We start from the raw sequence: 11,284 nt of genomic DNA, 5'->3' as shown, positions 1-11,284 counted from the left end.
AAATAGGATATCATGTCCACATCTTGTACAGCAAGTAACCACTAGGAAGAATGTATGCAATGTGTCAATTATTGAAACTGTCCTACCAAAAGAATAAAATAAAAATAAAGAAGTCAACCTGCCAGCGGCACTTAGAGGAGCCAAGCTCCCAGTGGAACCACAACAGGTGGACGCTCCAGATTGTGACACACTGAGAAAAACACATTCATCAATACATCGTGCTTGGAGAGGCTTATTATTATTATTATTATTATTATTATTATTTTCTCCTACCTGATTACAGATGGTCAGAGCCAGAAAGGATTTTTAAGATCCTATCTCAGGCCCTCATTCTTCTCATCTGACAGCCAAGGACAGGTCCTGGGTCAGCTGAGAAATCGAATGAGGTGTTGGTGGCCAGCGAGCACTGTACCTGGGTCTCCTTCGCTTCAAGCCCAGCAACCCTCCCACCAAATTCTCTTGCCTTTCTCCTGATGCTCTTAAGCTACTAGGGAAACAAGCTCCCCTGCTACACCCTACTAGAAAGCTGCTGCAGCACAGAAGCAGCAAGCAACGGAGGGAAGACACAGCCTGTCGAATAAGAGCAAATATTCGCAAACTGTATATAAGGGGTTAATATCTAATAAATATAAAGAACCTAAACAACTCAATAGTAAGAAAACATGTAAGCAGATTAGGAAATAGGCAACATAACTAAATAAACAGTTCTTAAAAACAGACATAAAGATGGCTAATAGGCATACAAAACCAAAAATGCTCACTATTACCAATCACCACAAATATGTGGATTTAAAACCAGAAGAAGATTAAAAGGATAGCACTAGAAAGACGAAGAGGATATTATTAGCAAATATTTGGAGAAATGGGATCACTGCTACCCTGCTGAAAAGAATATAAAAAGCGCCATATGGAGATCTAGGTGGATTTCCTGAAAAAATTCCAAATAGAACCACCACATCTGATCAGCAAACCCAACTGAGTCTATAATATCTAAAGAAAATGAAATCAGAATATTGAAGAGACATCTGCACCCTCATAGCCACTGCAACTCTACCCACACTAGCCAGGAAATGGAAATAATCTAAGCTTCCATCAACAGATAAATGGAGGGGGAGCACAAGGAGTCAAACTCAGGACCTTGCACTTGCCAGGCAGGCACTTGTGCCACTGAGCTACACCCCTGGCCCAACAGATAAAATTAGTAAGACGTGGTACACATCCACAATAAAATCTTATTCAGTGTTTTTTTTTTAAATTAAGATAATCCTGTTGCTTATAAACAACATGGAAGGGGGCTGGTGAGATGGCTCAGTAGAATAAGTGCTTCCCTGGCAAGCACAAGGGCCGGAGTTCAATCCCTGGTTCCACCAAAAAAAAAAAAAAAAAAAAAAAAAAAAAGCCCAAATAAACAATGTGGATGAAGCAGAGGCCATTGTGTTAAATGAAATAAAAGGAGCACAAAAAGATAAATACTATAGGATATCAATTTTATGTGAAATCTAGAAAAGATGGAGTCATAGAAGCAGAGTGTTAGAATGGTAGTTACCAAGGGCTGATAGAAGGAAGAGGGGGATGGGGGAAATGTTAGCCAAAGAATGTAAAATTTTGGGCAAGAGTAGTAAATTCAAGAAATCAACTCCACAATAGAGTGACTATAGTTACTAACAATGTGTGTACAATTGAAAACTGCTAATAGAGCAGGTCTGAGGCTGCACACACACACACACACACACACACACACAATGGTGAATCTTTGAGATGATACATATAGATTAGTTTAACTTAGCCATTCTGCAATGCTTACATATATTGAAGTATATTGTGTCACCTCTTTATTTCTCAATAGCTTTTTTTTTTTTAGTTATTTGAAACAGGGTCCACTGTGTTGTTCTGGCTGACCACAAACTCACAGCGACCCTCCTGCCTCAGTCTTCCAAATGCCAGGATTACAGGTGTGCACCCAGCTTTTGTCAATTTTCAGTAACAGAACAAGTTAAAGAAAAAGAAGCTCCTCATTTCAAAGACAAACAGGAACATGCCAGAGAAAAAGGGTTGGGGGCAGACACATAGGGTAATGGAGTGCGCCAAAGTCACGGCTTCTCAGAGCTACACAAAAGAATTAAATCTACTCCAAGACAAGTACACACAACGACACCCAACACAGCTGCAACGCCAGCAGCACTGAGCTTCGTCTGCCTGGGAGGCACAGCTCTATACAAAGTCATGTATTGACTGAGTAAAGCCCTTCCCCACTTTGGACATGCCTCAGCTACACTTGAGCCCTTTCTGCAAATGCTTAATATTTACGATCATTTTTAAAACATGACATTTCTTAAAAAGTCACCTAGAAAATCCACTTATGAGCAATGATAATACTGGATAAGTAATTTCTTAAAGGGTTTTGCTGGAGGAAAAGGGTGGAGGTAGGGGTGTCCATGAGAAAGCATTCCCTGTGGTTGACCGTGTGTGTGTGTGTGTGTGTGTGTGTGTGCGCACGTGCGCACATGTTAAGGGCCCACTTCTGCTTCCATCCTAATTTCAGACATACTGAGACCTAGGAAGTTACAAAGCACAGGCAACAAAGAAAGCAGTATTTTCTGAAGTAAGATGAATGACACTACTATAAAAGTCATTTTTCAGATTAGTTTAAAATGTCTTATATGCAAACAGGAAAAACTGAAGTATCTAAAAGAACACAAAATTTTGAAATGAATCTTTTTACTACATCAGATTCCTGGAGCCCTTGTGAGAAACAACTGCCTTCCTGCATATCCTTCAGGAAGATTTTTATACAAAAAAAAATGACACTCATGACCAAAGTCGACAAACGACACCATGTCTGTGTGAACAGAGAAAGCCAGGAGGGCTGCAGAAACCTGAAATCCTGCACCCAGGACTCACACAGCTGCCAGGTAAAACCAAAGGCCGGGAGATGGACAGGGCCTCTGGACTTTCTGTGTGGTCACAACTGGCCAGGAAGTGGCTGAACCGCTGAAGAGATGGCCCCCTCCCCGGGCCGAGGGACCACCAAAGCCAAGGCACTTCCCACCCAAGTGCCAGGATGAGGCTCCACACCAGCTGCCTCAATACACCTACTACGTCCCACGGAATGAACCCAGGATTATTCTCCAACTGGCCGGTACTCGGCAGTGAATTCCTCTTCTGCACGACTGAGCCCACATACTCACAGAGCTTAGAGAATCAACCACCACAAATGGGAGTCCAGGGGACTTCTGCATCACTGCAGAGAACTCCGGCACTCGAACGAGGTGCCACCAAATATGCAGCCAGACCTGCCTGTGATGGGGCAGCTCTTCAATTTATTTATTCATTCATTCATAAGTGAATGAGTTAGTAAGCTGCTTCACAATATGGGTCAAGAAACTACAGCCTATAAGCCACATGTGGCCATCCACCTACTGCTGTCCACGAAGTTTTATTAAAACATAGCCCCATCCATTTGCATGCTGTCCATGGCTTCACTGTACAACTCAGCAATGATGACAGAGACTACAGGGTCCACAAAATTTCCAATATATCCAATGGTAAGAGCTGGCCAAATAGCTCAGCAAGCAGGTGCAGGGGCCGAGGGTTCGATCCCTAGGCCTGCTGTTCCGGCCCCACCCCCGGGGCGCGCTGAGACAGCAATTGAGACTGGGTATGGTGGTGCACACCTGGAATCCCAGCTCTTGGGAGGCTGTAACCAGGTGGATCACCTTGCATCTGATCCAGTAGTGAGACCCTGAACACCCTGTAGACCCTTTCCTAAAATACAAAGAATAAATAAATTTTCCCCCACCAAGCCAACAGCTGCAAAGGCAGGGAGCCTCACTGAGCCTGACATGCTGGCCTTAAGCAGATAGGCCCAAACAAGCTACATCTTAGAATTGTACAATGGGAGCAAGTTTTACATCTTAGTCCCAGATATACTTGTGCTTCAACAGAAAAATATTTTCTTCTAAATCTAACCAACACTCCAAGGCTGACCTTGTTTAGCTCTTCACGTTCCCCCTCTTCGAGAATGCACGCTTAGGGGGTGTATGGAAACCCCAATTTGTAAATCATGGTCTTAGTCCCTTCTCTTCAATACACCATACCCAGCATGGAAGGGAGAATCGCACAGCACTTAACTGTGTACTGAACCGCAACGTGCTCCAATCATTCACTATCAGTACTAAAATCCTGCCAGAAAAGAGCAACCAGGTCATTAAAACGCAGAATCCTTCATGTTCTTATTCTCTACTGAGCAGACTTGACTTCCATGCCCCATTGCATTGGAAGACTGAGTGATCATCTTATTTTTCCCAGGGCAGTTTTCAAAGCTACATTGAGCAATTTTAGAACCCAGCTCCACCTGTCAGGAAATATACAGGTCTGGGACTGCAGCAGGCTGTTTTGTCTCAAAGGCCAGCTTCTTCATGGAGATCAAGGGCACTGTTTTCCAACACGAATGCGCTACAGTGCTCCCCTGTGCTGGCAGAATTCTCACTTTACCTTGCTGTCAACAGTCCCACGTTAGGCTATTTCTCTAGCTGGCTGCAGTGCAGGCTAGCGAACATTTGAGGAGCATTGGCTTGCTATCTGTGTGCATGCCAGTGTGTCACAGGATCTGGGAGCTTCCAGCTGTGTGCAGGAAGATTCCCAAAGTCCCAAGGTACTTCAGGAAAAACAGGGCTCCATCTGGAAGCGGTGTCAGGGAAGACAGAATGTACATCAGACAGGAAGATTCTATGAGAGATCCAAGGATAAGTCTTCAGAAAAAATAAACCCCAGGGAGTCTCAGGTCTCTGGAAGCAGCTCTGGCTACAGTGACGAGATAATGAAATAGAAGAAATGATTCACAGAAACATCAAGAAGGGCTTATCTCTAGCCATTTACCCCTTAAAAGAATCCCTGTTTGTTGGCCTGCCTGCCTGTCTGTCTGTCTGTCTCTCTCTGTGTGTGTGTGTGTGAGAGAGAGAGAGAGAGAGAGAGAGAGAGAGGAAGAGTTAATATTACCTATAATAGCAGGAAGCTTACCTAGTATGTCTCAGCTCATAATAACATAAAAATGCTTGGGACCCCAAAGAATAGACACTGGCTACTCAGCATGGCAAGCACCCCATGTGAGGTGTTTCTTTTCAGCTGCTCATCACACAAAAATTGCAAGAAGCTGACAGCATTTGCAAACAAAAAGCAAACAGAGAAGGAGCAGGGTAAATGCAAGTCTCCGTGGTGCTGTGAGATCTATAGAAACAGCCTGCTGGGGAGAGGGTTACCTAGGACAAGTGAACCCCCATTTCTCCCTCCTACTCCCAGCCCCCTAGTCCACACTCACTGCTGGCCAAAGGCCCAGACCAAGCTCCAGGGGAGGGAAGCCCAATTATTCTAATGGGTCCCTTTACCCCCAACTGCTGAAAGAATGACATATTTGTGACAATTCATTTATGCCTCAGTGGAGTTGCCCTCCGAGGCAGAGGGGCAGGACACAGGCTCCAGGCTCCAGGTTCTGTTCCTTCACCCTCACATCTGCACTTTCTTGGGACCCTTCCTATTTCTATGTAACGGGAAATGACAATGAATAAGTGAAACTTTTTCTACAATCTGATTTAGGAGAAAGGTACAGTTACGCAGTCTCCAACTCATGTGAATCTGATAAAGCAATGGCTGCATGGTTATTTCTCTTGAAAGTCAGATTTTAAGTCTTATACATAATCCGTGAATTTTTAGCCTAAGTATATCTCACTTCATATAAATCATACACAGTATGAGAACAGAACTGACAACACCAAGAGATGGTTACTCCTATTTCTGAAAGGGTCACTTTTTTAGTTTCTTCCAGTGAGTGAGTCCTGTATCTTGTTTACAATATGTTTTAAAAGTCACCTCATCTTTCCAGAAGCACAAAGGCCACTTAAGTTAAAGTCATATTGTATTTTTATTAAATGTCTGTAAGGCTTCTCAATGGTCACCTTGTCCATCTCCAGTGTTGTCTCCCTAAAGGAACAAGGACAACAAAATCCTTCTCTTTCCTCCATAACCATGGTTAACCCCTCAACAGCAAATTCTTCCTAGGAAAATTTTAGGCATATTTAGATTTCTGAAGAATACGAAGCCTAACATTGTTTTCCAAGGTAGAGCTTGCAAGTGGGGGGCAAGATAAAATACTGTATACAGTTCGCATAAACAGAATAATCCAGATGCTCTGGAGATAAGAAACCAGGCCTGCTGAGCCAGTGGAGTCACGTGCTCTCTGCACAGAGCACCAGGAAGCAAGCAACAAGCATCCTTCCTTTTCTCAGCAAAACAGTGCATTGGGTCAGCAACGGGCAGGAATCCAGAAGGCAGCAGGAAACAGGGAGAATCACACGGCACCCCAAAACACAGAGGGCTGAGCCTCCATGCTGCTGGGAGGTTCTTTCCAACCGTGAGCAGCAAGAACAGATGAAGATGCAGACACAGCAGCACACAGTGAGGAAGCCGCCCGGAGTGCATTCACATGAGCACATGCATGCTCCCTGCTACCTGTCACAGCCCGTGCTCTGTGGCATTGATAAGGAAACATTGTAGACTTTTTTTTTTTTTTTTTTTTTTGAGATAAGGTCTTGCTAAATCACTAACCTGCCTGGGCTGGGCCCAAACGTGTGATCCTCCTGTCTCAGCCTCCCAGAGTGCTGGGATTACAGGCATGCTCACCACACTCTATCTGGAAACTCTTAAAAATCAAACACGTCCACCCCTGAAAGATCTTTTCATTGATGTGATTATATCAATTCACATTCAATGTATCAGAAATTAAAGCAGAAAGACTATCAGTACCAATTCATTTTAACATAATCATAAACCTATCACACACTAAACACAAATAGCATTTTTACCACCACTGTTTTCCCAGAGGAAAACCAAGAAAGAAAGCAGTGAAAAGAGTGGCACTGTGTCACATTTTTGCAAATGTCCTTCATGTCAGGCCTAAGAGAAGAGAATTCCATTGCATCAGATTTACTGTGCCGCTTCGGGTCATGTGGGCTCAGGTTATGAGGGGAAAAAAAGGACAAATAATATATTTGTGTTCTGATCTTGAAGACTTGTAGAAAAAGTCTTGGGGGGCCGGGGAGGTAGCTCAGTAGAATAAGTGCATGCCTGGCAAGTGCAAGGGCCTGAGTTCAATCCTCGATTCTGAAAAAAAAAAAAAAAATTCTGAAAAAAAAAAAAAAAAAAGAGAGAGAGAGAGAGAGAGAAAGACAAAAAGAAAAAGTCTTGGGGACTTTTCAGGGCTATGCATTGAGAGCCCTGCATGATCAGTCAGGGGCAAGAATTGTCCTGGTTCAGTAAACTGAGGTAGAGAGGTGAAAGTTGAGTACTCCTAGACCAGCTCAGAGCAGGCAACTGCTAAGTACGGCAGCCTCACCTGTTTGCTGCAAAGATGGAATGTGTTGGAAACTAGGAGGTTGGTGACCTCGGGAAATGTATCACAAGTGCTCAGTAAAAGTGTCTCCCCGGTACAGAAGAGCCGGAGATCATTTCACTCTGACACCAAGGAGAAAAACTAAACCCCCACCAGATGCTGTCTGCAGGGGTCCCTGCCTGCAGACCCTTCCCCAGCCTACAGGAGGGAAGCAGCTCCTGGCTGCTAGGAAACTCCGGGGTCTTCTTGTAACCTCACCAGACGAGTGAGTTGGTGGCTTGGGCATTTCGTCACCCTGTTCCTTGAGAAACTTGAGCAAACCCAGAGAGCTGCTCCATTATTTACAGACTCCTTTTTGCATCACTCCACACATAGGAGCAAAGCGGGCCTCCAGCGTGGGCAGCCAGGCCTCTCTCTCAGGAGTGTGCATGGGGGTCCTGGCATCAGGTCCTGGAAACTGGGCAGTTCTACCTGTCCATCAACCTGCTGACCCCACCCGGCAGCCCCAGCACCCTACAGTGCCGCAGATCACGTCTCTTTCACGGATTTGGGAAGTGAGTGCCACTGGGGAAGTGGATGGTGCAGTTCACGTCATCACACTCTCCAATGCACCCGCAGAAGACAGGCAAAAGGAGAACTTAGGCTCCTACTTCCTCCTAGGACAGGGCAGGACACCTCTCCCAGGAGCAGCCTTGTCACCTGCCTCCTAGCTCCACCTTGAGACTGCCACTCACCCCTCAGACCACACACACACACACACACACACACGATTCTCCAACTCTCAAAGGGATCTTTAAAAAGTCAAGGTCAAAGTTCTGGTTAAAACACCCAAGGTTCCCTACTCAGTCGGAACAAAAACCAAAACTTCTTACTACCGTTTCCCAGGACGCGCTTCACCAGGAGCGCTCTCTGGCCAGCTCCCCCACGCGCCCGAGGCGTCCCTCCCTAGGCTGTCCCCAAGGTCTCGGGCTGCGGCGCCCCTCGGGGGCCTCCAGCAGCCCGCGAAGAGACCTTTGCTGCATCAGAAGTTGCCTCTCCTCCACACGCTGTTAGAGATGTCAGAGCACCCCCTACTCTCCAGAGTTACTGGTCTGCTGCACACCCCCTTCCGCGCGCATCCTCCAGTGCGTCGGTTCCCGACTGCAGGGGATCCCCAGGCGCCCGCGACCTCCCCGGCGCTGGACCTGGCACAGACCGAGCCCTTAGCTACCGCGGATGCGCTGAATGGAGCCACGGCTCCCGCGCAGCTGGGCTGCGGTCCGCGGGGTGAGTCGCGCGCCCCCGCCCGGCGAACTCACCATGGTGGCCGGGCCGCCGCCGTCTCTGCCGGCAGGACGCGGGGCTCGAAGGCCGGAGCACAGCGCAGAAGCCCGCGGGGCTGGCAGGTGCGCGCCGCTCAGACCATGGCTGCTTCCCACAATGCCCCAAAAGGAAAGTTCCCTGACTCCTCCCTCCGCTCCTCCCACCCCTGCTCTCCTTCCACCTCCTCCCCATCCTTCTCCTCTTCCTCTTCCTCTTCCTCTTCCACGCCGCTCCAGCTCCTCTCTGGCTCCACTTCCTCCTCCTTCCCCCTCAATCCTCAACGCTCTGCTCCTAGAGCCCCTTTCCGGGCCACGCCCCCTAGTGGCCACGCCCTCTCCTGACCACACCCCCGCGCCACAGGTGTGCGGCCACCTGCGCGCGTCGCCTCCATGTCCTGCGCGCGTCGCCTCCACGTCCTGCGCGCTGCTCTCACCCGGCGCCTGTTTTTTGATCGCTCCGCACCGCTGTGTCCTGAGCTCCCTCCACAGACGCCCGCCAGCCTTGGCCCAGATACTTCCTGATACGCTTAGGGCGTCCTCCGGTAGAGGGACGGAGGGGGAAAGAGGAGACCTTTGCCCCGACGTGCACGGTTCGTGTTTCACACATGGAACCCTGCAAGCCCAGGACACCGATCATTTAATCAAGCCGCCTCCGCGCCACCGCTTAGGGGCTTGCTCCTGAGCAATGAGCGTCGCGGCTTGGTTTCCTAATTCCGCTCCTCTGCTTCATTTCTTAGGATATTAATCTGGGGCTTTGGGCGTCTCCACGCCCCCAAGTTGGAACCACAGTTTTGCGTATCATCGTTAGCGGGTACTGTGAACCGTATCCGTCTGATAGCTAAAGAGAGGGCTCAGCGTTCCGGCATGAATACCACCCGCCGTTATTCTGCACGGTGGGGGATGTGGTGCTGCAGGAACCCTGGGGACCAGCCCAGAGCGCACAGCCACCTCCCTCCCTCCCTCCCGAAGCCCACAATGTCCTGTGGGGCGACAAGCGATGAACTAGTAAATGATGGCAAAGCAAGTGAATTCCAGGAAGGAGACGCTGGGGATGGGCTCAGAAGCTGTGGAAATTTGGCTGGGCGCTCATGGAAGTCCATAACCACCACCCCCACCAAGTAACAGAAGACGTGGATGCAGAGGTACTCTGAAGGGGGATTGAGTCGTCCATCTGGAAAGACCCCAGAGAAAGCCTGTGTCGCTGGAGTTCGGTGACAAGAGGTCTAAGAGGTGACCAGGAGCTGCGGGAATGGGCCTTCTGGGCCAAGAGTAGGGCTGCAGCTACTGAGGAGTCCCCAGAAGCCCACCGCACACTCTGACAACCCTTTCAAACCTGGAGAGGGGGGTATCTGCAGGGGTGTTGGAAAAGGACTGGACAATTGATCTCCAGACCATAGCTGGTGGGCAAGGTGGATGGATCATGCTTGTAATCCCAGATACTTGTAAGGCTGAAGCAGGAAGATCAAAAGTTCAAGGCCAGCCTGGGCGATGTAGGGAGACTCTATCTCTAAATAAATGAAAAAGGTTAGGGTGTAACACAGTGACAGAGTTCAATCCATGGCACCACAAAAGCAAACAAACCGAAAGTCCACACAGGGTACTGGGTAGAAAAAGAAAGGAATTTTAGAAAGCTGCATCCTAAACTCCTGCACTGGAGCGCGCGCGCGCGCGCACACACACACACACACACACACACACACACACACACCCTTCCTTTTGGCTTTACCCAGCACTCTAAGAGATGGTGCCCTAACCATGAGGTTCAAAGCTACACAAGTCTTGGTGTTCTTGTCAGAAGGACAAGTCAAAATTAAACCAGAAGAATTTTCCCTTAATGTGTGCGCTGCATTGGAAGAGAGTGGGATTAAGAAAGAGGAAGTTTAACTTACAAACTATTAGCATCCTTTGTCTTCCTTCTTGACCTTGCTGAAACGGGAAGTGGGCATTCTCTCACATAGATTTTCTTTAGAGTTTCCTATGTAGTTGGGGACTCTTGGAGATCCTCCTGCATTAGCCTCCTGAGTGGGTTTTTCATTCCATATGCTCACACCAGACCCAAAGTCATCGCAAGAGAGAGGCCTGCTATGGGCTGGACATTTTACATAAGTGACTTTACTGCCCTCCAGATAAACCATCAGGAAAGAGGCCCTGTGCCCACTGTGGGGAATGACAGCCTAAGGTTCCAAGACAGCAGGACTAATAAAGTGGGGTGAGACAACTGGGCACAGGCCAAGATGAGCCTGAATTTGAGGAACCAAGACCCAAGCTGATTTCCCCAGGACCCCACATCTAGCAGGCCTACTTAGGACACTGAGGTGGGAATAATGCAGGGTTTCTCAGATGTGCAGCTCTTTCTGCAGAATAACCTGCCTTTCTTAGTTTGACTTCCCTTCCCATCTTTGCACCCTTCAGAACTCTGGCTCCCACCAGTAACTGTTACGGTCATTATGCATGTCCACAACACACTAGAACTTTATGCGATATCCTATCCTCAAACTGTTAGAAGTGCTGGTCATTTATTTGCCATTCAAGTATTTATCTTATGTTTTACTCTTAGTACTTCTTTGCTATCATGAAAACTTTTTCTTAGTTCAATTGT

The 11,284-nt window shown here is 47.7% G+C and overlaps 1 protein-coding gene across 1 annotated transcript in view; it reads right to left on the bottom strand.

Annotated features, from left to right (window-relative positions):
* The window catches only part of Ap1s3 (adaptor related protein complex 1 sigma 3 subunit), a 70,754-nt gene extending 61,894 nt beyond the window's left edge, over window positions 1-8,860 (bottom strand). Inside the window, exon 1 of the mRNA XM_004638233.2 lies at window positions 8,683-8,860. Within this exon, the coding sequence (XP_004638290.2) occupies window positions 8,683-8,685 (3 nt within the window). The 5' untranslated portion in view covers window positions 8,686-8,860. The remainder of the gene's footprint in view (window positions 1-8,682) is intronic.
* Between the last annotated feature and the right edge of the window lie 2,424 nt (window positions 8,861-11,284).

The sequence above is a fragment of the Octodon degus genome, unplaced genomic scaffold (assembly GCF_000260255.1).
Source record: "Octodon degus isolate 3935 unplaced genomic scaffold, OctDeg1.0 scaffold00096, whole genome shotgun sequence".
Classification (NCBI taxonomy): Eukaryota; Metazoa; Chordata; class Mammalia; order Rodentia; family Octodontidae; genus Octodon; species Octodon degus.
The sequence above is the reverse complement of the archived record's forward strand: the minus strand, read 5'-3'. Positions and strand labels throughout refer to the sequence as shown.